Below are 27,774 nucleotides of genomic sequence, written 5' to 3' on the forward strand. Positions count from 1 at the left end.
CAGGGGACACGGATTCAAGCCCTTGTCTGGGAAGATCCCACATGCCGCGGAGCAACCAAGCCCGTGCGCCACAACTACTGAGCCTGCGCTCTAGAGCCTGTGAGCCACAACTACTAAGCCTGTGAGCCACAACTGCTGAAGCCCGCACACCACAACGAAGAGTAGCCCCGCTCGCCGCAGCTAGAGAAATTCCGTGTGCAGCAATAATGCAGCCAAAAATAAAGTAAATAAAATAAATAATTTTTTTTAAAAAAAGGCCAAGTTCCAATTATTTTTACAGTACAAAAATTTTATTTTTTGTTAGGATAATTTAAAGTTTAAAACTGAAGTAGACATATTCATTTTACAAACAAGATATTCTTTCATAAGTAAGACCATTAAAAACAGTAAACAAAAAAGCTGTCTTTACAAAAAGCTCTGTGCATAGCGACTTTATACTGTATATAACTGACAAAGCAAAACGATAAAATGAAACTATACAGTTTGAAAATGAGACCTTACTGTACAAAAGGTAGAGAAGGGGATGGTTTTTAAACCATGCATATTGAAATGTGCAAAGAAAAACTGGGGGAAAATACGATGATATAACAAAAAATGAGATAAATAATGAAGTAAATTGTCCCTTTAAGTGAAAATTCTTAACACAGCTCCTTTTACAAAGATAGGTTAGAATTTGTAGTTACCTATAGAAATACTTATTCCAAGTGGCACAAAAATAACCTGGGACCGGAATGATTTAACAGCAATGACTGAAGAGGACAGAGTAGCTTTGTTTTTAATTTATTAGTACACTAAAAATCATCCTTACACACATTTGTACACTTAAATAGATGTCACTGCTGAGGTTCTAGCTGAACGGTCAAGGATGTCTGGTATTTAGTTACACACATTTTTCGGTGTAAAGCTACCAAGAAATTCTACAATCATTTTGAAGACAGTACTGCACTCATCTTCATGCAAGAGCAAACTTCACAGATTCTAAAAGCAATGCTACTTAAAAAAACACATTTCCTTATGTTGGATTGGCTCAAATCCAGGTCTAAACATGCTTAATTTTGTTCTGCTTTCACTTTTGGATGGTGATGTTTGTCATCCACACTCTTCCTCTCCCGTCAGATTTTTCACTGGGGAAAGTTCTCTTGTGTGTTTCCCTGTTTTTTTTTTTTTTTTGGTGCTTTAAGCCCTGACTAGGAGGGATAGGGACAGTCAGCAGGAATTACGAGTATGCCAGGTTTCCAAACCCTTGGATTATCATGTGCGTAGAAATACCCTTGGGTCATATTGGGTAGTTCTAGAATCGATTAAAGGCAAATAAGACCATTGGGGGTTGAATAGGTGTGAGCAAATGGAAGGGAGGCTGAATTTATGAAGTTGTCCAGAATTGGCTCAGATGCACTAAACATGTTTTTCCAGCAGAGCTGCATCAATTTCTAATAGAACCCCAACCAAGAAGCCCAAACTGAAGTCTGTATATAGACTATGCTGTGGTGCCAATGAGTCAGCAAGGAGAACCCTGGTCTGGACAAAAATGACATCCTTGTTGGCAATCCAGATAATTCTGGATACATCTCCAGGATCACAGAGGCTTTCAAGACTTTACTCCATGTTAGGAGTTCCTGCAAGGTTTCTCCTGCTAAGAGCTAGTCCCAGAACTTACGAGTGCCTGTCGCAGGCCTGAGGAAATGTGTTGCTTGGAACACAGATGCCCCTACTCTCTGACCCTGCTAAGAATCTAGGTTTCCATTTCTTTGAAGATCAGTAGAGAGATTAGGGCTTTTAACATGCCTCTTCTGCACCCCATCACATTCTTGCCCGGAAACGGTGTCAAGTTGAATACATATTTTTTTCAAGTGAGTTTAATGCCATGAAAGGGGAGATCTGCAGCGAGAAGAAAGGATGCGAACATTCTAAGATTGACGATGAAGAGTCCGAGAAACAGAGTCACCGTCTTCAAATCCAGTTTCTGAAGTTCTGTGGGGCTTAAATCTCTGTGCTGAACCACGTAACCAAAGAGGAGGGAGGGAGGGGCTCTGAAAGGGAGATTCCACAGAGGCCACTTGTTTGGGAAAGTCACATGGCTTTGGCTGTCTTTAAGGTGAGACCCGTCTTTCCCTGGGATGCAAAGCCGGGGACACGCTAAAACATGGGAATTTTCTGCACTGCTCAGGGGAGAATGTTGAACGCTAATATAAATTTTAAAAATTATGTATTCACAAAGAGTGAATACCTAAAGGGACATGTAGACTATTTAGAAAGCAGACGGAGCTGGGAATGGATTGATGGGTTTGAGTATTTGTGTACGTGCATGGACTTGCATCGTTTCTGCATCGGGTTGTTCTATATAAGATACATGTTCTTGCCTGTGGGTCAGTAAAATGATGGAAAAAGAGGGGAATGCGGGATGGGGGATAAGAGTCTAGTAAGTAACTGCAGTAATAATCACACACCTTTTAAACTTGTTACTACATGTTTGCATCACTTCCATTTTACATCAGGAAGAGAAATTCCTCTCTCTTCCAAAAAGGTCTTAATTTCTACCTCTACTTACAATAAGTTACACGTTTATTTATTTAAATAATTGTAAAACATTTTAAAATTTTTCCCTTTTTTTGTTTTTTTTTGTTTGTTTTTTAAAGAGATTAAACTATAAGCAAACACACATACAACAACATTTCATCATTCAATTCAGGTTTCATTTTAAGAAAGTCTTCCATGCTGGTACCCTGTTTTGTTCAATTTTTTTTTCTGCATAAACTAAATTGGTATCTGAAAGGCTTCATAGAAAATAGAAACTTTCAACTTTTTTTTCCTACAAAGAAAAACAAATAGTATCCAAAATATTAAGCATGAATCGTTTGCCAATTTTTTTTCTTAAATATTTTACAAACATAGGAAGGTGGTTCTCATAATGTTCTTAACAAAGAATTGCATTTCTGCTCTTAGCACTGACTACGTCAATGACATCTTTTGTCCTTGTTCCCAAGAGGGTCAGTTTGTGTAGTTACCATCAGAGCTACACAAGAAACGTGAGACCAGGTAAGAGGCAGCTCCTTGCAAACCCAGATCTGTCCATCATGTTCACTTGGGGCACAACTTTCCCCAGAGAGCTCCTAGTGCTTTCTTCATTATTGGTCCATCAGAGTAAGCAGTTTTGTGCTATAAGAAAGCAGTTCTTCCTCTTCTTTACATTGGGGGCACGACAAGTCCAGTCATGGCTGCAAGGGAAGAGTGGCACAGGCATGAGACTTAGAGATTCTTTACATTAAGGTCTGGAAACCAGAGAGAGGGGTGGGGTCTGGGATGGACAGTCTGGTACCGTCCAGGGAGATGGTGCCCTCAGCTGATATGGGAACCTATTTTCTCCAGGTCTGGTCTAGCAGACAGACAATGAGAGGCACCAGAGCCTTACTGAATCACTGAAATGTAAACAAAGCTTGTTGAAGTTTTGCTTGGGAGGCCAGAAATTATGTTTTGCTTTACATTAATGGGTTGTATACATGACATAAGAGACATAAACATGTAAACTAAATTGTAATATATGTCTAATATATTTTTCACTCTTAGACTAAAATAATTTCTAGATTATATGGTTGGAAGAGGAAAATATACTCCAGGTGCCAAGCCTATTGAGTTACTTACTAGGCATCGTTTATAACAAATCGGACTTTCTATCCATCCTAGGTTTCTATCCATCCTAGCTGAAATTGGATGAGTTGTTTTTTTTTTTTCCTAACTAGCTCATCTTCCTTTGGGGCTCACTGCTGTATGCGATGTCCATTCACTAAGGGATGCTGATCCACTGGAACAAAAGACTTAATTTAGTTCCTAAGTTGGGAGTCACCCCAATCTCTACTCTTCACCCCCAATCCAAGCGCAGTGTCCAGCGCCCCTCTGTCAAGGGGCTACTGCAAATGCCTGTCTGGGTGGCACCAGGTCCAAGGTCTCCCCTCGATATGAGAAATAAAGCAGCATCAGCACCACGTGGAAAACTCACACAGCAAAACGCAACCCTCTGGCCTTGGCTTTTGGGTGATGAGCCCATCGAATTTTCACATTCTTGGAAACTGGCAGAATAGTTTCCTTGTGTCCAAACTTCACACTGCATCTAGAATTTGATCCTTTGAGTTTTATTGTCTAAGCCTCATCTAAAGGGCTTATCAAACATCATAGAAGCATCTTGCTGAACGGTGTTCACTAACCTGATAAGCAAATGGACAAAATTCTTCCTGCTTCTTCCAACACGTCTCTCTGTCTCTCCCTCCCTCCTTCCCTCCTCTCTCCCCGACCCCTCCCTTCCCCTATCCCTCTCCTCTTCCCTTTTCTCTCCTTGCCAGCCAGTCTTCTCAGGCAAAATTGTCAGCCATCTATTTCCCTGACCATACAGCCTTTATTGAATGTTTGTGAGATCCAGATTAAGGTCTTACACAGCGGCGAGCAAACCCTTAATTATTTTTGCCTGTATTACTATATATTGAATCGATGTAACTTTTCAATAAAGGCAGTTCAATTCTGGACACTCCCCAATGATTTGGAGATATAGCAACCCTGGTAATTATCCCAGAGTGTAGGAGGTATTTTATTTTATTCTTTTTTTTTTTCTTTTTTTCCTGGAGGGAGCTGGAAAACGAATCCGGCACAGTGTATACTATTATCTCGACGATCTATACTCATCAACTGTGAATGCCTGATAAATGAGGTAGAAGGTGGGGAAAATGAACACTGCATGTATAGCTCCCCAGCAGTAGGTTTCGGGCTCACGTTTTCAACTTTAACTTGTCTGTTACACTTCAGACTCATCAGCCCCTTCCTTTTCCTGCGTCCTCAGAGAGTTATCTAAGGAGCTTATTAAAAGGGCAGAGCCTCTCCGAGAACAAGATCCACTGCACGACTGAAGAACAGATTTCATGGATTTTCCTTCTCCCTGGTCTCACACCAGGCACTGCGTGGGCTGCGCTCTGCTCCGTGGTGACCCTGACTTTTTGCTTGTGGAAACCGTAGCCAACAGACAAAGCAGCAGTTATTAACTGCACTTTGTCCAGTTTCTTTTTACCTTTGACATTTCATGGGAATGTAATGATCCCTCTCCGGTCCAGGTGGAAAGTTGGTACGGGCGAACGGTGAAGAGAAGACCTATACTACTTCTGTCCCCAGACAGACAGCGGGCTGTCGGAGTGCAGGCTCTGGGGTCAGAATGTCTGAGTTCAAGTCATCAGTCACTGGCTGTGTGGCCCTGGGCAAGCTCCTTAGCTAAAAATGGTGATACCAGTATGACCTTCGCCTTTGGGTCACATGAGAGGCTGGAACAAGGTAATTCCTATAAGGCACTTGGTTCAGCATCTTGCACGTGGGATCAAGGCACGGTCAGCGAGTCTCGGAGAGTGTTGGCTGCACAGTCCCTCTGCCGGTGACTAATACCACCTCAGCTTAGAGCAAGCGGAAAGAAGCTCCCTCTCAGCCTGTGATCACCCTCCACCTCAGGCCACATTTACACCCTCCCACTGTCCCTAAAGGGATGGAGCGTCCTACCACTCAGCCCCCGTCACCCCAGGATCCCTTCACTCAGTGATTGCAGGCAGCGTATTCAAGGTCAGCGTGGCTCTCTCCCTCTCTGCACCAATGGGACACCTGGTGATGCTGGACCTTGAACTGCTTGGTCACCGGTCCAAAATGAGGAAGAACCAGAGTGAAGGCTTCTGGAAGGCATCCCCTGTCAGCTCCATGTATAAAATGTCCTTCACCTTTCCTACTTCTTCGCACACGTTGCTTCTCAACCACCTTGGGATAGAGCGATCAGTTCTCCTGTTTGACGGGCTAGGAGACTGAGGCTCTCCGATGACAGTGACTGGTAGGGATGCCCTGGTACAGCCTGCAGTGTCTGTTGAAGTCAAGTTCCGTGTTCTTCCCACGGTTGGCAGCCTTTGAGGTTCCCCTCGGAATCCTCTCCTATTTCTCCACACACTACTTTGTATTTTCACAGTTCTTTGTTTTTCAGTCTCCAGCTCCTAATTTAAATGTTGCTGTCTGCTTCCCCTCCACCGTTTCCTCCTCCATCCCGGCCCCCAGCCTTCTCCTCAAGGTTAAAATCACCAGGGTAATTCGGAGGAGCTGTAGGACCTCAGAGAGGCTCAGGACTTCTCAGTGATTCTACAGAAATGAACTAGAGCCTAGGGCCTGTGTCTGTGTGTAACCAACTCCGTTGTCACTCCCGCACACACAGTTAAGAATGTGCTGCTGAGACACTGTGTCACTGGTGGTGCCAGAAGCTCGCATGGCTGAGGACCCTAGAGGGGCTCTTCTGGTTATTTCAGCTGCTGCCGCCTCCACCAGGAAACCTTGCTGTGACCACACAGACCGTCCCAGCTCTTTGGGACAACTGCACCCTGACCAGGTGACACCACGGGGGCCCTTGGGCCTGCAGCCGCTAGCAGGGTGGGGATTCCAGGCCATGGCTGCCAGTGAAAGCTCCCTGAGGGCTGCAAGCTGGACAGGCCCCACAGATGGGTCTCCCTGGACAGCACAGACCCAGAAGGGTCTGAGTCAACCAGCTCTGCTCCCCTGACTCAGTCCCTGCGTGAGAGAGGGGCTGGGGGAGGGGCGGCAAGGGGCAGTCAAGTTGCACTTTTCTTCCTCCAAGTGAAGCTGAAAATATTTGCAGGAGTTGCCTGCAATGAAGGAAGGGCTGTACCCCTCTTGTTCTCCTCCTGCACCTGCGCTTGCCCTTTGCCCTTAGTCTTTGTTGGGCCTCTCACTCTGCAGTTCCCCAACGAAACCTGTGTGGCCCCCGCCAGGTTTTTAAAAATTTTTTCTTGGAGTTTAGTTGCTTTACAATGCTGTGTTAGTTTCTGCTGTACAGCAGAGTGTATCAGTTATACATAGACATGTATCCACTCTTTTCGAGGTTCTTTTCCCATATAGGCCATTACAGAGTATTGAGTAGAGTTCCCTGGGCTCTACAGTAGGTCCTTATTAGTTATCTGTTTTATATATAGGAGTGTGTATATGTCAATCCCAATCCCCCAATTTATCCCTCCTCCCCTTACCCGCTAGTAACCATAAGTTTGTTTTCTACACCTGTGACTCTATTTCTGTTTTGTAGATAGGCACGAGTTCCTTTGTACCCATTCTTTAGATTCCACATATAAGCCCTATCATACAATATTTGTCTTTCTCTTTCTGACTTACTTCACTCAGTATGACAATCTCTAGGTCCATCCACGTTGCTGCAACCCTGCCAGGTTTAAGGGACATGACTGAAACCATAGTACTTGGAAAGGGGAGTCATACTGCTGAAGGGGAGATAGGGGAGGGGAATATGCAGCAGAAGTTCAGCAATTGTTTCCTATCCCAGTCTGGAGGTGAAGCCATCGTGGGAAAAGTTCTGAGCACGTCCCCTAATGACAGGCTAGAAACCACTGGCCTTTGTTGGGAGGTGCGGCAGGTGGAGACGCTTAGCTACAGGCTGAGCCTGTTTCTCTCTGGATCTGACATCTGGATAAAAAGCAAATACATATATATATATTTCTTTTTCATTCAAATATACAGATGTTTCCAACTATTCCCATGCTGGGCGGCATGTAGACCCAGCTGCTTTGTCTAGTTAGAAGCAAAAGAATTTTTAGGGGCTCTTCTGAGGGCTGGGCTTTCAACTCTTATTTCACAGTTTGTCTGTCAAGTCACTTGACTTCAAGGAGGTACCATCGCTCTAATGGTAGAATGTGTCAGGAAGCTGACGTACCTCCCAGAGCTGTGCTTGGCCACAACGGGCGAGTGCACCCTCACGGGTGTCCCCAGAGGCTCGGGAACCCCTGCGCAATCATAAAGCCACTAGGCGGATGCCATTCCAGGGACAGCACAGCCCATTCGAGGCTCTGCTGACCTCAGAGGCTTTGATCCACGAGGGGTTAACCAAAGCAAACCTCTGCCCTCTTTGGTTTTATCCAACACTGCTTGTCGTGAATGTTTTCATGTCAAGACGCAGGGAGCTGCCTAAAAATCATGTGGGTCGTTAAGCTCCCTGGCGTTCAGCAGTTTCCAATTTGCTCTTTTGCCATCAGCTGCCTCCCATTCACAATGAGATGATTAGATTCTCATGTACTCATCACATTCGTGCTATGTCATGTCATATTATATTTTAGGACATTGCTCAAAAATGGGTTTGACGGGGGATATTAATGTTTGTTCTTAGATCCAGTATGTCTTTTTTTCTTTCTTCCCTACCCCACCCCTGATCAGGCACCTGCTATCAATTTGACCAGCATGTAACCAGAATTCTCAGAACTTGCTCGTGGCTCCTGACGGATCTTGTCCATTCGTGCCATGGGACTGGGAATGCACTGCAGATGGCAAGCTGATTCGGTAAGCAGTAGTCACCATGTAGCATCTGCTGTGGTGGCCAGGCACCTTCTGGGAAATAGTGACATGGCCTTGTGAAAAGCAGAGGTCTGGGGAGTCCGATGCTCCTAGAGGGTATACGTGACCCCACCGTAGTTAATTTGTGTCCTTGCAGAGTTGTCCGACTTCTCTGTTATTCCCCCATCTTGCTCTTGGATGGAGAACTAGCCCAGCTGTACAAGTCATTCGGGTCTCATGATGAAAACACCAAAGCATCTCCTTGTAGGTAAATGACTAGAGATACAGAAGGATGCTGAGCTGTTTGCTCTTACTTTGCGGACCCTGTGGCACATGTATCGTGCCGATACCCACGGTGCTACTTTGCTTACCTCTGAATCCATTTCCATTGCCACTGGAGCAAGCAGGTGAAGGGGAGCCTTGGGGCCTGATGACGGGGGCGAAGGCACTCTTCTGTTTGACAGCAGGAAAAACTGAAGAGGAAAATGGGAGGATGGAGGACGTGCTGGAAGATCCAACAGTGGGACTTGATGACATGACTGGAAAGCAAATGCACAATCCTTTTTTAGAAAGAGAAAGATCTAGGAGTTAAGTTCTCTCTTCAGTACGTACAACCTCTACACATTGCTTGAGAAATTACGAATTTATTCCAGGCATTGTTCCTGATTCCAGGGATTCAAAAAGAAGTTGAATGTGACAAGGTCCCTGCCCTGTCCCGTGGGAGGAATAAACAAAAAAAACTTATAGGGTCATTGTCCTGTTGGAGGAGTGTCCACGACGCTGAGATACAGCGGGCAGAGTGCTTTTCTGCCTGGAAGAGTCAGGAAAGTGTCAGCAGGAGATGAAATTGTGATAGGTCTTAATCCACAAGTAGAAGCTCGACAAGAGAAGGCTAAGACCAACAACTGAAAAATTATCCAGTCTACTAAAAATCAGAAACCTCTTTTTTTACCCTAAAAAGTAGTCCTGTCTGGGAGCCGTGTGCTTCCCTGGCAATTCTCAGGGCACCGGAGGTTTGATCTGTAGGGTTGGCATCTTCTCTGAGTGCACCATCTCTATGGGCCACTTCCTCATTAAATGTAAAAGTTTATTAACATTTAAGAGATTACCTCCTTCTTCCTCTACTTTCAGAGCTCCTGGGAAATAAAGCTGCAAGTCAGCCTCCTCTGATGTGATATGTAGAAAAAAATACCAATATTAACATTAAACTGACTTAAAGGAAGCCAAAAACTAAGTGTTGTGGATTTCCAGGAAAAATAAAGGCTATTTACACAACGAAGGGCCCCATGTCTTAATGTCAGACACTCCACCAAGTCACATCATACAAGAAGATAATCTCCTCCTAGGTTCAACTTGCTCGAGAAAGGGGTAAACTTGAGTTCACAAGGGTAGAATTGTTCGAGATAGCATTTTATAGTATGAGGTCAAGTTTCAGGGGCTCATTTTAGCATAACGTCCACAATTCTGAACCGCCCAAGTCACATGACTTGGTAAAAGAATTACTGGAATGTAATGGCAAAGGCCGTGACAAAGGCCAAGAGTGCTGACCTCTACTTCATATCATCAGTGGTCCAGATACTCCACAAAGTAAATCTGAAAGTGAGAACATGAGTGCGAGTTATGGTTCAAAGACCAAGTACGAGGTGAATTGAAGGTCCAGTATTCTGATACCCTGTGGAAGACTCCATCCCCATTTCCCCCCTCTCCATATAAAGATAGACTTTGGGCTGTGTTCACAAATTGCCTATATAAAGCAATCATACAGCGTACCTCCAATATGATGTCTTTTACAGCCGTACGACAAACCAAAGACTTCCAAAAAAAAAGAGCTTTATCTAAAAACTTCTTATCCTGAAGTGGTCCTGATTTAAAGGGCAGTGCAGAAGGAAGCATCCAAATACATCTCGGTCTTGCCACAAGTAATATGAATCAAAAGAAACAAATGGTGGTATCGATACATATAGAATGAATAAACAAGGTCCTACTGTGTAGCACAGGGAACTACATTCAATATCCTGTGATAAACCATAATGGAAAAGAATATGAAAAAGAATGTATATATATGTATAACGGAGTCACTTTGCTATACAGTAGTAATTAACACAACATGGTAATTCAACTATATGTCAATAAAAAAGAGAAAAAATTGGAAAGGAGGAAAAAATCCTTAAGGAATCTCATGTAATACTTGAAGATGCAAATGAAGAAGAAATCTGGCTAATTCACTGTTGTTATGGGAGAGGATACAGGTTTAAGCACTGAGAATGGATCTTATTCATAGTTCCAAGTCAATCTCCTCTTCTAGCCTTGGTTTTAGCGTCAGTGAAATGTGTGTGTGTGAGCAGGTGGGTGGGTGAGTCCCCTCCTCTTTCTGTAAGGCACAGAATCAGAGGCCAAAGGAACGCTGAGAATCAGGAGCCCCTGATTCTGACCACCATGAAATCTCTGCCATACTATGTGATCCATGCAAGCACCAAAATGGCGCCTTGGTTTCTGAGTCTGCAATAGCAGAATCTCCCCTCATACACCATGATAGAGGAGGGTTTTTATAATGTGAGTTAGACACACACACACACACACACACACACTCAATTCCATGTACATTCAGCATATGACTCACTTCTACAAATACTTCTTTTTTAGTAACAGATCTAAAAGCATGCTCCTTAGCATGGCCACCACCTCTCAGTGGGAAAGGAGTCACTTCAGGCTTCCCCAGGTGGTGTAAAAGAATTGTTACAGAGCTGAATAAGCACAGAGCTGTAACATGCCCATTTAAAATATTTTTAACAGGATTTTTGTAAAATGTCAAATTACATCCAAATTTAAAATTTAATGTGGCTATAATAAAAAGCCTAAAGGAAATTTTAATCTGTGTGTGTCAACAAACATAACTTCAATATTTATCTATTTAAAACAACAACCACACTGTTAGAGCCAGAAAGTTTTGTTAAAAAAATTTTTTTTAACGAGGCGTTTGTCTTAACAGATATTAAAACTTATGACAAGCCTACACAAATGAAATCAGTGTTATACTAGCATAGAAATAGGCAGACAAATCCTTGGCGAAAATAGAGTCCAGAAACAGACCTGAGTATACATGAGAATTAGAACTTAATAAAGGTGACATTTCAAATTAGAGGGGACATAAACACATGGGAACAATACGCTAGCCATTTGGAGACAAAATTTAGAGTGCTTCCTCGTGTTAGACACGAAAGTAAATCTAAGTGGATTAAACAGTTATTTGTAAAAGCAAAATTATAAAGGAGCTAGTAGAAAAATTAGGAAGTTATGTGATTCACCTAATCCTTTCAACCCCCAAACCTAAACAGAACATCGTAAGACATGACAAAAATATTTCTGTAACACATACAGAAAAGGCAAATGACAAATTAGGAAAAATATCTGTCCTAATTATTTAGACATATTCAGATTCTCAGTAGCTAATAAGTTTTTATAAATTAATCAGAGAACATCCCACTAGAAAAATGGGCAAGGGAAGTGAAAAGGAATGTCACAGAAGGAAAAATGAAAATGACCAAAAGGCCTTTATAGACCTATAAATGGTCAAACCGATTAGTAATCATATGTAAATTAAAACAGTAATGAGATGTTATTTTCCACTTGCCAAATTGATAAAGATTAAGGAAAACTTAAGAGGGCGGGGAAACAGATACTATTCCTTTTCTAAGGGGAGTACTAACCTCTCTGGAGGGACTTCAGTAATATGTATCAAAGTATTTGAAAATGTGCATATTTTTAACCCGGTAATTTAATTTCTAGAAATTAATCCCAAGGAGATAATCATAAATGTGAAAAAAAAAAATCCAAGGGCGTTTTTATAGTCTTGAAAAACTGGGAAATAAGTGAAGTGACCAGCAATAGGGTAAACTATATTAGGTCCATAAAAAGGACCACTGTGCAAACATTAAAACTAATAATGGAGAAGAATATTTAATGGCATGGAAAGATACACCTCCTCAGATGAGTAAGGCAGATTGCATAATAACATGGACAATGAGCCCACTTTTATTTTTTTTAAAAATACAAAAAGCAAAAGTCTAGAAGGATGTGATACATCCAAACTTTTAATGACGATATCTGGCTGACAGAATTGTGAAGATTCTTACATTTCTTTCTCTTACTTGTCTGTATTTTCAAAATTTCCTACAATGAACATGTATTACTTTTGATGTAGCAGAAAGCAGCAAAAGCTGTTAAACAAACGGAAAATCTCTACTTCTTTGGGAAAAAAGAATATAATCCTGAGCAATAGGCATAATAGCTTTCCTGGATGTTGATGTGCCTCTTTGATCTAAGGCTTTACTGCCTGTAAACAAGGTTGTCTGTTACCTGTTCTTTCACAAATTCCTGGGAGAAGCTTGTTGACTGTAGTTAACTTTGCAATGCAAACGCCACTCCTAACGTCTGTTCTCCATTCTTAGGACACAGGCCTGCACTGATGGATTTTATGGAGCCTAGCTTCATATCTGTGACTGAGGATTTTGCCATCTTTCTTCTGCTCTCTTTTTCATTGATCTTATGGCTGAAACCCATTAGCTGTGCATCAGAGCAGAAATTTTCAAAATGTATCTATCCATAACTGCAAGGCTATACTTTAAAAGTTAACCATGGTTATCTCTGCCTAGAAATAGTGTCATTTTTCTTTTCTTTCTTACATAGGCGTGCTTTTCAATGCGTCTACAGTGAGAATGTTACAATTGTCGTAGGATATTTTTTTTTTCCTTTCTGAAGAAAGAGACAAGAGAAATACACCTAAATATTAACAAGGTGTTTTTTTTACGATGGGAGGGTACTTTCTTTTAAAAACTATTTCCACATGTTCTAAATGTTCTATCATAATCATTTAACACTCTACAACAGAAAATGTCTTGATATTTATTTTTGAAAACATGAAAATATTGAGGCCTGGGACAGACTCTAAGACTATATAACTGAAGCAGGAATCCCTGAAGAAGGATTCTGTCTGTATGGATCCTGTTCCAAACTTTGCATGTGCTTGGTGGCTATTCTACTTTGGAAGAAGTGGTCCCTTGGGTGTTGCAGGCTTGTTGAGTAGAACATCTTTGGGGACACCAGAGTGTACTGTTTTAGGAAAGTTGATCACACATACTTGAAATTGAAAATTTCTCTGGACACCTCTCTCTGTGGATAGAGGCCAAAGTAAAGGCAAGCACTTCTAGCCCAGAAATCTCTGTGAACATGGGGAGTTAAGGAAAAACCACTTTTCTTCTTCTAAGGATTGATTGGCTTGCACCGTCCCAGCTGGAACTCACCAGGCACACATCCTCCTTTGCATCGAGCCATTGCATTTGTTGGCGCTAAGGGTCTGTCAGCGTTTCATTATAACCTCCTATTGTCAGGGGTTTAGAATTCAGCCATAAAAACTTGCACTGAGCTGGAACTTGGCACATACCGCTACCGCCAGGAAGTGAAGTTTGTATGTGGAATTGAAAAAACATCTGTTTGGCCATTTTTGAAGTGGTGTGAGAGCAAAAACAGTAAAGATGCAGGTTTTTGATACTCTGCGTTGGCCGTCATGCAAGTCAACTTGACTGAGAGGTTTGACTTTATTTCTTTTTAACGTCTCTGGCAAGTGATTGGTCCGTGGCATGGCCCAGCCACATCAGACTAGTTTAAAAAATAAAATGAAAAATCAGAGAAGGGTGTTTCCAGACACAAGCAACTGAACTGACGAAATGGTATCCCCCTGAGCTTTAAAATTTTTTTTATTTAAAACAATTTTTTTGTATTTCCCAGAGAATTTGAGACTTAGCTGGGTAGAAATACAGGTCCCGTGCTATTGTAATGAACTCCATAGGGTATTCAGTATTTTTGCAGTAGGGGATTTTATTGTAATGAATGCCCCGTTTGGAATTCCAGTCCCAGTCTGCAATTCCTTCAGACCGTTCCTCAGCAAAGGAAGGTGCAAGGGGTCTCACAGACCCAGTAGGAAACAAGAGGACATTCTCTGCTGTGTTTCCCACTCCCTCTGGGCAGGGCATCTTCCTCTTTCTATTTTGTGCATGCTCTCTTGTTTTAATGGGTGACTTGAAGACAGGGTGTTACTGTCTTTCTTGTGGCAGTGGGATTGACTGATGAAGAAAGGGTAGTGGAAGGAAGTTGTCACTTGCTGGAGTGGGAAGGGTCCCTTTCTACTGAATGAATTATCTAGTAAGAAACATCAAGCCATCCACACCAGATGGGCAATTTCATTCATCCATTCACTCTCTCTCTCTGTCTCTCTCTTTCTCTCCACCCACACCCCACCCACTCCTTCCTGTCTTTTTTTTTCTCTCTCCCTCACCCATCACCACACTAAACACTATATTGTTATATTAACCATTTTTGATCTACAAAAATGAGGATTTCACATGGTTCAACCATTTGTGTATGATCGAACATATGAAATTACACATTTTGGAAATAAAGAAGAGGTGGTTTCATACGGCTCAGCCTAATAATGTGTTATAAAGACATGAAATATTTTTAATATTACTGAATAATTTAAAAACATGATATCCTGAATCTGATGACATATGATCTAGCCACAGTTTTACTGTTTATCGGCAATGAACCCTTGAGTAAGTCATTTAATAACCCTTCATATCTTAGAAGGGAAAATGATGATGATACTAGTATAATAAATTATATTAATAAATATATAAACGTAAATTATATACATAATGAATTATTGTGATTATTATATCCATATTATATGGTTGTGAGGATCTGATTGGACTCTATGTGTGAACATGCTTTTTAAGCTGTAAGGTAGAATGTGACTGTAAATTACTCTTACTGTTGTGACCGTTATCATGTGACATTATTTACACAATGGCTCTTTTGTCCTTGTACCACTTGCAGGGGCTATTGAAGATGTGGTCCCTTCTGCACATAGGGTACCCTCTCCACAAGGTTGCATGGGAGAAATCTCTCCAAGGTCTCAGCCACAGAAAAATCAGGTTTCTCTTGAGCGGCTGCTACTACTACTACAACTATTGCTACTAATAATAATGTGTGGACATACAATTTTATAACAAATAGTGTTTGTCTCTTTGCTTTACCATCTTATAAGCCTCCGAACCAAATTAATGACTCCCTTGAATAGACCAGACGGCACCCATTCTAACCCTTGGCTTCATCTCATTTTCTGATACATATTTTTTTCTTTTATGTTTCTTATAGTTTCTATTTTACACTTTCATGCTGCCCATCTATTAATATTCCCCCAGAACATTTTTGGAACAAGAGAAGGTTAAAAACAAGTAAGTAAGTAAGTAAATAAATAAAGCAAGTAACAGTTTGGTTTCCTCGGTCCCTCTGATCTCATTGATCTAATTGGCCATCTGACAGGACACCATGAAGAACTCATGTCTTTGCAGCAACGAGATTTTAGTTGTCCTGGGAGAACCAGCCCCTGCTGCTTGGCTACTATATCTTCACCACACTTAGTATGAGTGTTGAGTGTGATGAATTGAACAGATAACCCAGAAGTAGCTCCTGGATGTGTGTCCCCAGGGAACCACAGGCCCAAAGGCTGAGAGCGGTGGCCTCCAGACCCTCGGCACCACTTCCCGAGCTGCGGTAGAAATGGCCTTGACTCCCCCCTGCTCCTGGCACGAGGGAACCGCTCTGGGCAGCAGAGCCTTGCAACAAGGTACCGCATTTCAAGGACCCTCCACTCAGTCACTCAGACTCTCCACGGTGGCTTCTCCCCCAGCCTGAAATATGCCCTAAGTAGCCTCATCTTCTCTGAGGCTCCCGGGCTCACTGTGCAAGGTCCCAGCTTAGCCCCCAAAGCCGCCTGAATGAGTTTTCGTAACTTCCTAGAACGTCTAGCTTGCTGCTAGCCCACAGATTAGGACTAAGAGCTTCTGTCCCCATATATTACACTGTCACCGGCAGTCAAGTTCCGTCTCTCTGGAGGTACATAAGGGAGGGGAGAGCCATGTAACAAAGTGAAAAGGGAGATGGTGTGTTACACAGAATAACCTGGCGTCATCAACTCTGTGTCCAGATTCTTGTCCTTCTCCATTCTAGCTGTCTGATCTTGCACAAGCCAGTTAACTGCTGGACACCTACACCCTTGCCTGTACTGACCTCAGAGAATTCTTGTGAAGAGGAAATAGAACACTGCATCTGAAAGTGCCTAATGAAGAGTGTACGGAAGGTTAACTGAGTCGGAATCGTAATTCCTCGCTCTCGTCTACACAAGCCACATCTGTTGTTTCCCTGTAAAAAGGGAATCGTTTCACTCCTTTTCTCTCCCTTGAAAAGCTTTGAGTAACCAGATGAGCCCAGGTCCACAAGTACAAAAGGCAGGAAGGACCACTCCGTGAGTCAGTAAGATGCTGGAATGCTACTCTCCCTCGAAAGGCTGAAGAGTAAAACCCAGGGATAGAGAGACAGACAGGGAGAGCCGGAGGGATGGACAGGGCACTTACTTCCATAAGGGGAGCCTGTGGGGGAGCCGTTTAGAAATCCTGGAGATCCTGGGACACCCAGGTTGGCCATAGGGACGTTGCTGTAGCCGTTCATACTGTTACTGGAGGTGCTGTAGTTAGACTGCTGAGGGGTAGAGCTGGAAGAGTAGCCCCGCGGAGAGATGCTGCTTGTGTTGCGGATGTATCCTGGACAACAGAGAGAAAGCGCAGATAAATGAACCTGTACACACACACACACACAGAGCACAGACCAAATAGGGCAGCATAGGTCCACATGGCCCCCAGTCTATAGAATTCCAAGTTGACTGTGGGCTGTAGTGGAAAAGTCTGCAGTTTGTCTTCAAACTTTTTATACCTCTGTCTCTTCCCCATCTCGCACAAAACCATATCCCTGTAATTCCCCCCTTCCTCCTCTTTCCCATTGGCAGTCAACATCTCCAACTCACACCAAGGAGTGAATGACTAACGGCAGTGACATCTCCCAAATCCTACTTCATGTAACGCTAGAGCCCTCTGAGATACTGATGATGGGTATCACCGAGAAAAGCGTTCTGTGGTCCAATAAAGCTTGGCAGATGGTGCGTACCATAGCATACTGAAGATTCATATATGAAGGGCCTGGAGAATGAATAAACCGGTTTAACTTTGCTAACCTAGTGTTTCCCAAATTTAACATAATATAGCATCTTTTCTGGGTGTGATGGGGAAAAGCCATCCTGATTAACGTTTCAAGGGGCGCTAGCACTCTGAAGATCACAGCTATAGAAGTCTGAAGTTGTTACCATGCCCTGCTGTGTGGGGTGGGGAACATTTTCATTTAAAATGCATTGATAAGTTCATCTAAATGGGCCGTTCTTTCGAAATAATGCCCTTTGCAGCAACATGGATGACACCAGAGCTTATCATACTAAGTGAAGTAAGTTGGAAAGAGAAAGACAAATACCATATGATATCACTTATATGTGGAATCTAAAATATGGCACAAATGAACCAATCTGGGAAACAGAAAGAGACTCACAGACACAGAGAACAGACTTGCGGTTACCAAGGTGGAGGGGAAGTAGGGGAAGGGATGGTTGGGAGTTTGGGGCTAATAGACGCAAACTGTTACATTTAGAATGGATAAACAACAAGGTCCTACTGTATAGCACATGGAACGATATCCAATCCCTTGGGATAAACCATAATGGAAAAGAATATAAAAAAAGAATGTACATATGTGTGTAACTGAGTCATTTTTCTGTACAGCAGAAATTAATGCAACATTGTAAATCAACTACACTTCAATTTAAAAAAATAAATTAAAAAAATATATAAATGGGCTGTTCTTTGACCAAAGACTTGGAAGCACCCACAACCGAATGCATGGAGATCCAGTCCGGAGTGGGATGAGTCCTCCCCGTACTTCTGAAACCCCAGCACCGAGACCTCACCTAATCGATCCTGAAATAACCCACAGAGGATAACTGTCTCTAAAGCTATTTAAGAAATGACCCAAATTTAGGGGAAAAAAAAAAAAAGGTAATAATATGTCCCACCCATATTTCTGTAAGAAGAACTCACCCTGAGCATGAGACTGAGGAATTCCCTTGCAATGGATGATAGAATTAGAAATAAAACTATCCCAAGGTGAGGTACATCAGCAGAAACATTTACTCCTTTTAAAAAATGATTTATGATAAATTTAGCACCTTAATAAAATCAACCTCAATGACAAAAACCTTTACTCAATATGCTTTACACGTAGAAGCACTGTTAACTGTGTTGCTGTATTTATATATTTGTATACCTTTGCATATATATATATATATGAGATAATACACAAATAGAAGTTACCAAACTAAGCCATTCATCCTTGGCACTAGGAATTTGTGAGTAATTAACAAGAATAGCAATAACTCAGCTCCTTTCCATTATTCAGTTTGATGATCACAATAGCAGAAGTGTAGATTTTATTCAAACAATACCTGTAAATCTAGTTTTAGTAAGCCTAAACTCTTCTAAATTCACAATACTTAATCTTATTCTTAAATGTTTCCAGTTAAAGGATTCTGCCAGGTACCTAAAGAGCTCAAAGTCTAACAATACACCTAATGTTGAGATAATCCAATGATTGCATTGCTTATCTGGGACACACTCTTTTTTGTTTGTTTGTTTGTTTTTGCAGTACAGCAGGCCTCTCACTGCTGTGGCCTCTCCCGTTGCGGAGCACAGCCTCCGGATGCGCAGGCTCAGCGGCCACGGCTCACCGGCCCAGCCGCTCGGCGGCATGTGGGATCTTCCCGGACCGGGGCACGAACCCGCGTCCCCTGCATCGGCAGGCGGACTCTCAACCACTGCACCACCAGGGAAGCCCTGGGACACACTCTTTTGATGGCATAAGAATCAAGCTTTAACTCCTTCCACTCCAGCAGAACCAGCCTTTTAAATGTATAAGATGTTTGCCTTTTGACTCTGAGAAAGGTAGTACCTTGATTATTTCCCTGTGTTGACTCTGAGATGCTGACCCCAAGCTGGCTGCCATAAGAATTGATGCCCATCATGCCACTGTGAGCTGGAGAGCTGGAGAGAGCTGGGATCTGGCTGGGATTCCTGGGGACACTGTACAGGGCTTCAGCAATGTCTGCGGCACGCTTCAAAATGATGTCCTACAAAGTGGCAGGTTGAGGTGAATGTTTTTATCGAGCAATAAGAGTTGAACTCAAGAGACTGCAAAATGGGAGCACCTAACCTGGTTATTGTGTGGTGTCCCATAGAGCGCCTCCACCAGATCTGCAGCTCTTTTCAACAGCATTTCCTAGAAAAAGAAAAGAAAGGGTGGGATATAAGCAAAGGTAAAACCCCAAATGGCCAACACAAAGGAAAATTACATATAAAAATCGAAAGTCCAGGCATCCCCCTAAAGTGTAAGTAACTAGCCAAGAGGTCCTATATTTGGTTTGACAGGTAGAATATGATCACACGTATGAATACCCCTATAAATGCATATCTATGTGAAATACTTCTCAATAAAAGGGCTCCACAAATAGCTTGGCTACCAAAACAAAACACAACCAAATTAAGGGTAAAGTTGGCTAAAATTAATAACGTCATGGGAGTTCCATTAAAAACTACTTACAGACCATTCCATTAAAAAAAGCTGGTATTCTAATTAACCAAATAGTCTCAAAATGATTGATTGACCTGAGTTTAGCTGCTTGCCAAGGAGTTGTCCAGAGTACTGAAATTATCTTGGCAATGCCTTCTGCAAAATTTTACTCTAATAAAGATGAATTCTTTCAGTAATGTTTCCCCCTGTTCACTTTAACCAGAGAGAATTAGTAATCAGTAATCTCTTTCCTCTCATTTTGTCTTTTCCACCTTCTGTTTTTAACAGCCTTTTAAATTGCTATTAACCTACTTTCTAGATATCATCTAATTTAATGGTGGGGCTGGGGACTTTTCCAAGAGGAAAACAAAGGTGCTATGCAGAAGCAACTGCGGTACTTGAATTTCACTCACACTACAGAAAAGAGAACATGGCATTTTATAATGTATGTGCTTAAAATGTAAATAAAAATGTTAAAATTTCGTAATTTCTCATTAATTAATACCTAATAAATTGACTTTTTTTTTTTTTTTTTTTTTTTGCAGTACGCGGGCCTCTCACTGTTGTGGCCTCTCCCGTTGCGGAGCACAGGCTCAGCAGCCATGGCTCACGGGCCCAGCCGCTCCGCGGCATGTGGGATCTTCCCAGACCGGGGCACGAACCCATGTCCCCTGCATTGGCAGGCGGACTCTCAACCACTGCGCCACCAGGGAAGCCCTGACGTATTTTTAAATAAAGAAAGCTAAAATAATGGGCCAGATTCACTATATAATTTTTGTGAGCAAGTTCATTTGAAACAGATACATTTCATAGAAATTATATATGGATGTGTTTTTCACTTCCTTAAATATCTGTGTACGTACTAGGCCTTCCGTGAATACTTGATTGTGGATTACTATGTCCCTGTAATTACGGGTAAACAAAATTACGTTTAAATACAAAGGAATGGGAACTTATACTTTTAAGCAATTATATAATTATTTATTTTCATAAAGTTGGCAATGTTTTATAAGCTGAATAATTGTAGTGTGTTTGTTTCATAGGCCCAACTTTTCAGATTTCATATTTCCTCAGAGATTGACCATAACATATTTCACAGTTAGTAGATATTTTATGCGCATCTTGTATCTCCAGCTTAGCCAAATTTCAATGCCTAAGTTAATTTTAAAGAGACTTAAGTCGCTAGATTTATCTAAGTTTGCTGAAATTCTCCAAGAAGGTTTTCACGTGTCATTTTCCAAAGCGTTTTACCTTAGCTAATCTCTCAGGATCTCCAGGATGCCTTGGGATGACTTTCTGCAGTCTCTGAAAGCCATAGTCTATGGTGGGTTCATTTAATGCTGAAAAACAAAAGTCTTCTTTTTGAGTATATAAACTGGCCATAAAGCAAAACTTGTAATTAAGTCTGCCATGAGTAATAGAAAGGTCTCCAAATTTCAGGATTATTATAATTATTTTATCATTTCTGCCTTAAGTACACACACTTATCATTCTCTGCTCACTCACAAATAATCAGAAACATTACACAATCAACCATTTCCCATCCCATTTTCTTAGGAAGACGATAAAGTACCTTGACATGCTTTTCCCTGCTTCCCTCTTTGCCTCCTTCCCCAGTATACCTTCATCATCTAGTAATTCTTCTCCTAAACATCACTTTTTCTTAATCATGCTCTTAAATATTTACGTTCATACATATATAAACCTTCTGTGAGTTTATTCTCATAAAACCCTCTTCTTATGCATAATAGACTTTCAGAATTTTCAATTATGTTTTGTTACACATACATTCACTTCATGTCAGGCTTCACCAGATACTGCCAAGTTCCATAGGAGCAGAATTCACACTTATTCTGTTTTGCCACTGTGTTCTCATTGTTGGAGACAGAGCCTGGCACATAATAGGCACTTCGTGTCAGCACTTGTAAAATGAATGAGTGAGGGAATGAATGAATGAAGGACCTATTTTGGCATTTCTACTGTGCTAAAGAGTTTTGGGGGTTGATTCCTTTATCCTTTGTCCTTCTTTCCTCTCCCCCTTTACTTTTAAAAATTTTGTTGCTTATATTTTATGGTTTTAAAATTAATACACGATCAAAGTAAAGAAGAAAGATATAAAGGGTAAAACAATAATCACCTGCACTCCCATTAGGCAGCAGTAAACACAGGAGGGTGTATTTCCTTTTTAATCTTACTTTTTTTTTTTTCGATACGCGGGCCTCTCACTGTCGTGGCCTCTCCCGTTGCGGAGCACAGGCTCCGGACGCACAGGCTCAGCGGCCATGGCTCACGGGCCCAGCCGCTCCGCGGCATGTGGGATCTTCCCGGACTGGGGCACGAACCCGTGTGCCCTGCATCGGCAGGCGGACTCTCAACCACTGCGCCACCAGGGAAGCCCAATCTTACTTTTTGCATATATGTTTTATAAACACCTTTTATTTAAAGAAATTATTAAAATTTTTAAATAGAGAAGCAAAAATAAAATCATCCATAATCCCACCATTTTAGAGATGATCTGGGTTGACATTTTTGCTTATATCCTCCAAGATTTAAACACACACACATACTTAAAATTATTCAGAGCATACTATTCACACCATTCCATAACCTACTTTTTATCCATTTAAAAATACATCAAATTTTCCCCCAGGTTATTAAATATTCTTTTATAACATTATTTAAAATTCCTGCATATTTTTCCATGACATGGTCTATAATTTATTTAAATGGCTTCCTAATGTTTGGCATTTAACGTGGTCCTAATTTCTCACTATTATAAAAATCAGAGCAAAAATCATCCTTTGTGCGTAACTTTAATTCTTTCAATTGGAAAATTCTAAGAATTAGAATTACCAGAGAAAAAATTATGATTTATATTTAAGGCCTTTCACACATACTGTCAAACCACTCCTCAGAAGAACATATAAATTTATACTCCCTCCAGCAAGGCATGTGGTCATTTTAACTTAACATTTCTTTATTCATCAGTGAGGCTGACTTTTTTTTCTTATACTTGCTGATCATTTTAATTTTTTCTTTTATGAACTGCTTATAATACTTTCTGCACTCTTTTCTATTGAGAATTAGGCCTTTTTTTTTTTACTTGTAAAAACACTTTACATATTAATACTTTTAACACTCTGTCACCACGTTACAACATTATGTCCAAATCTGTCCTTAGGTATTACAGGTAGAAGGACCATCCCAACTCCAAGATCTGGCAAGTACACATTCACACACAGACACACACACACACACACACACACATACACGGGGTGGGGGGGGTGCTTACACATACATGTACATATACGAATTCTTTAGGTCCACCAGTAAAATGTGTACTGTTCATCGTACAGGTAATAAGATTTTTGGTTTTCATTTTTTGCTATGTATTTCACTTTTTGTTGATCTTACTGTGAATATGATTACTCCCTCATCATAGTTTCTAAGAGTTTTACTCGCACCTAGAAACACTTTGTTATGTGTCTGCACAGGCAGTGTGTGTGAGGAGAGTGTGTGGTGGTATATACTGGAGTCATTAAGAGAATCAGCTTTAGAGTCAAGTAGATCTTGGGTTTAAATTCCAGCTCCGCCATTAACTTCTGTGAACTTCTGTTTAAAATCCATCTCATGGGTTTGCTGTCAAAATTAAACGAAACAATGTGTAGCATGCCCCCAGCACAGTTCTTTGCAGGTAAAAGATCTTAACCAGTAGTAGTTGTCTCTTATTTTGTAACCAAACCCTTAACAGATGTACTTATTTTTTCTGTTCATTCTTAGGTTTGTACATTCAGAGCATCTATATGTGATGATCATTTTGTCTCCTTTTGATAAGTATATTAATTCTGTTTAGTTCTCTGAATCCCATTCTTGTATTGGCTAAAACTTCCCAAAAAGTGTCTGAAAAGAGGATGACTTTTTTTCCTTTAAAGTGGGAATGACACTAACACTTCAGCACCAAACGTGACGTTGGCTATTTGAGATAGATATTAGTTATCATGTTTTTGTTGTCGTTGTTTTTTGCGGTACGCGGGCCTCTCACTGTTGTGGCCCCTCCCGCCGCGGAGCACAGGCTCCGGACGCGCAGGCTCGGCGGCCACGGCTCACGGGCCCAGCCGCTCCGCGGCATGTGGGATCTTCCCGGACCGGGGCACGAACCCGTGTCCCCTGCATCGGCAGGTGGACTCTCAACCACTGCGCCACCAGGGAAGCCCTCACTGGTTTTCCTGAATGCACACCGCCCTGTTTCACCCCTGCCGCTCCACTTAGGCAATCGCAACCTACTTTGAGGACTGCTCAGCTTCCTCTGTCTGTCTGATGCTTCTTGTTGCCAAGGCAGTCTTCTGCTTGCCTGTACATTCTTCCTCAGCAACCTCATTAGTGCCCCCAGGATTCCCATGTCAGGCCACATGCTATGACAAATCTTTACTTCCAGTTCAGATAGCTTGCCCAAGATTCAGCCTTATTTATCCAAGTATTGGCTGGAAATGTCCACCTGGATGACCCATAGATTCCTCCCATTCAAGATACCCCAACTACTACCCCAGTAGTATTCATGCTACTCACCCTGAATAGCCATGAGCCATCAAGAAATCATGCATTTCATTAAGATTTTAAATGTTTTAGCATAGAATCTAATAGAATATTTGTTTAAATTTTCTACTCTTCTCTTTATGACTCTCCACACAGTCCCTCACCCCGCACCAACTTTGTTACAACATTCTGAATAGTCCTGTTTCTAATTTTGTCTTCCTTTAGTTCCAAAGAGAATATCCTAAAATTTCTAGGTGATTGAGTATTAAACTCTTAATTATTTATTCCAGTTAATTGCACTGGATTCAAAAAGGTGGCCGGCAGAACGTCTGCCTTTTGAAATTTATTAAGTTTTTTGGGAATTCATATTAGTCTTGTCTGTGTTCCACGGGAAATGCTTTCAATGTATTATTTAATGTATCTTTTTGATCATATTATTTAACATCTTTTATACATAACTGCTACTATAAATTTATCCTTCCACATGTTCCTTGTGTGTCTAATAGGTTTTTAATGTATATGTTTTTCTCTAGTGATAGGAAGACGCACATCCTATTTTAATTTAAAATAGTCCCTCTGGCTTTCTATAAAAGTATTTTATTTTTCCTAATTGTTTGAGTCTATGGAGCCCCTCCACATATAAAAACTGTTGCTTACCCTTAATCCCCACCTCATCCTCTGTACTTCTACATTTTTGTTGATGGTTCACCCTCTTCAGCTAATATTCCTATTATTAGATTTTCTATGATCTGTCCCTTTAAGACATTAACTTTCATGTTTATGTGAAGCTTTGTCATCATATTAACAATAATTCAGATACTATATGTTTAATCGCTTTTTCTTCTGACCAGTGGTCCTGTGGTACCGTAACTTTTCCTTTCTTGCGTTCCTCACTGATCAGTTCTCCAGCAGTCAGCTTACCTCAGTAGGAATAAGAACCGAATCCTGTCGGGGCCCTTGAAATAAGAGAATGTCTTTCTGTTTTCCTCACATATTAATGACAAGTTCTCTAGACATGGAATTGTTGAGTGTACTCTTTCCATTCAAGATCTAGTTTCTGCTGTGTCGCTTGTTCTCACTGGGGGAGGGATCTGGGAGGTTTTGTCAGGGTTTCCCCCATTATTTCCTGGCCCAGCTCTTCTTTTCCCACGAGCGGAATGTCACACATCCTCCAACACAACCCCATCTGCACACATCAGCACAATGGCACAAAATTTCTGGCATATTGATGAGACCAGCCTAGCTTCACGCACGAATACCAGATTTCCCTTATTTTTATGTTTTCTTGAAAATATTCTCCAATATATCCTGGGGATGGGGGCCGATTAAACACTTGTACTCAGATTACCATCTTACCCAGAAACACATGTAAGAATAGCTGTGTGTATAATTGGAATCATTCCGTAAACTGGTTTTTTTTCTCCACTTAGCACTATAATGTCAGCAATTTCTGAAGACTTTTTCTTTAATAGTAGGATTTTTAGTGACTATAATACTCAATAATGAAAATTGTTACGATCTCTGTTAGAATGAAGGTTTTACTATGTTACAGGCATTATGCTAACACCTTTTACATATATTAGCTCATTCAATCCTCATTACAACCCTAAGACACGGATTTTATCCCCATTTTAAATGCACCTCCAGGCAGTAAAGGTGGGATCTGTACCCTGGATTCTATAATTTCAAGGCCTGTGCTCTTCACCTTTTCTGCTGTAGAACCAGAGATGTCATTCCAAGTCCCCGCTAGATATGCCAGCAGCCCCCGGGCCAAAGGCTACCCCTCTGTCCTTCGCTACTGGACTGGAGTTGGCCAAGGGCAGAGTGTTGAAAGTGGCCATGCTACCCTCTGCTTCCACCCACCTACTCCCTGCACCCCCTTCCACCCCTCCCAGGCTTCTAGCAAAGGACAGATCAGAGAGTGCAGCCCTGCCCAGAACACTGAGGGTGAGAGAAGCCCCATTTGGTATCAATCAGCAAACACAAACAGCGTCCCAGCGCTGCAGGGTGAGCAGACTTAGTGAAAAAATGGTCTAAATCAATCATAGCCTCGTCTTTTCTCAAATATGCACCATTTCATTACCTAAGATGATGATTTTCTTACATGGAGAAAACGGAAATTTTGTTTTTTGTTTTTTTTTTTGCGGTACGTGGGCCTCTCACTGTCGTGGCCTCTCCCGTGGCGGAGCACAGGCTCCGGACGCGCAGGCTCAGCGGCCATGGCTCACGGGCCCAGCCGCTCCGCGGCATGTGGGATCTTCCCGGACCAGGGCACGAACCCGCGTCCTCTGCATCGGCAGGCGGACTCTCAACCACTGCGCCACCAGGGAAGCCCAGAAAATGGAAATTTTAAATATGGGTATACTCACACTGTGCTGAGCAAAAAGTACGGGAATATCCCATAAGGCAGAGAATATAGCCACCCTCCCCACGGTCCCCGCTGTCTCCATGACTGTCCCTGGCCCTTCTCTTCCATGGGCACGGGTAACAGGTTCTCGCTCCCTCTCACTAGAGCGCTAGCGGTCCACCCGTAGCCGCCACTAACCTCCTTATTCCTGGGTCCTTACTGCTGCTCACAAAGGAATCTGCTAAAGCTGGGCTCTAATCGGCACACATAAGGCTTTCTCTCTCATAGACTTTATCACACAGTGGTACCCACCGTTGTCCCTGTTAGATGAAAACCCCCAGGACACAAGGGTGATGTCTGGTTCATCTTGTCTTCCCTCCCCTCCTCGCTCCCCACCTAAGTCAGAAATAGCAGACTCTCCTGACCACACTGGGTTAGCAATTCACGTTTTAAACTGAATAAGCAAAACAGACATACTCATCTATTTCTCATGTTGAGTGTTTTCTGGAGGCTCCTGCCAAACTTCACAGGCATAACCTGTGGATGGGTTCTGTGTGTATCCAAGATGAGAAAGACAGTGACACACACACCGTCACGTATATCTATATGGACAGGGAATAATCACACGGATGTGCCTGTGCAGACACACACACCACGCCACTTAAGTGCCATTGTGAGGTAAAAATCATGAAGTCCAAACCGTTTACTCAACACCAAACTGTACGAGGAAAACTCAGTCAGTCCCTCAAGGGTTCAGCCTTCAAAACATCAGGATTGCACTGGACAACGTTTACTCTGGTTCCAAACTCACGTCGCATCAGGTCAGTTGTTCGGCCTCACCTTGAGTCCCAACTTGCCCCCTCCCCTCTCCCTGGGTGTTCTTTGACTTTTCAGGCCTGGTGTGAGCCAAGTAAACCTCAATTAGCTAATGAGGTGCCCGAGACCAGCACCAAGGCTGTCTCTAAGGGCCAACCAGATCATGAGCT

The 27,774-nt window shown here is 42.0% G+C and overlaps 1 protein-coding gene across 4 annotated transcripts in view; it reads right to left on the reverse strand.

Moving 5' to 3' along the window:
* Positions 1–2,614: 2,614 nt before the first annotated feature.
* Positions 2,615–27,774, reverse strand: part of EBF2 (EBF transcription factor 2) — a 190,266-nt gene continuing 165,106 nt past the window's right edge. For 2 of the 4 annotated variants that reach the window (XM_024767731.1, XM_024767729.1), the window contains 6 exons: positions 21,160–21,248; positions 19,552–19,617; positions 19,291–19,468; positions 16,821–17,006; positions 8,721–8,888; positions 3,184–3,215 (listed from right to left, as the gene is read on the reverse strand). In XM_024767731.1, coding sequence (XP_024623499.1) covers positions 3,184–3,215; positions 8,721–8,888; positions 16,821–17,006; positions 19,291–19,468; positions 19,552–19,617; positions 21,160–21,248 — 719 coding nt within the window. Of the gene's footprint in view, positions 3,216–8,720; positions 8,889–16,820; positions 17,007–19,290; positions 19,469–19,551; positions 19,618–21,159; positions 21,249–27,774 lie in introns of all 4 variants that reach the window. The other 2 variants (XM_024767728.1, XM_024767730.1) reach the window with 2 other exon arrangements.

The sequence above is a fragment of the Neophocaena asiaeorientalis genome, unplaced genomic scaffold (genome assembly GCF_003031525.2).
Source record: "Neophocaena asiaeorientalis asiaeorientalis breed wild unplaced genomic scaffold, Neophocaena_asiaeorientalis_V1.1 scaffold523, whole genome shotgun sequence".
Classification (NCBI taxonomy): Eukaryota; Metazoa; Chordata; class Mammalia; order Artiodactyla; family Phocoenidae; genus Neophocaena; species Neophocaena asiaeorientalis.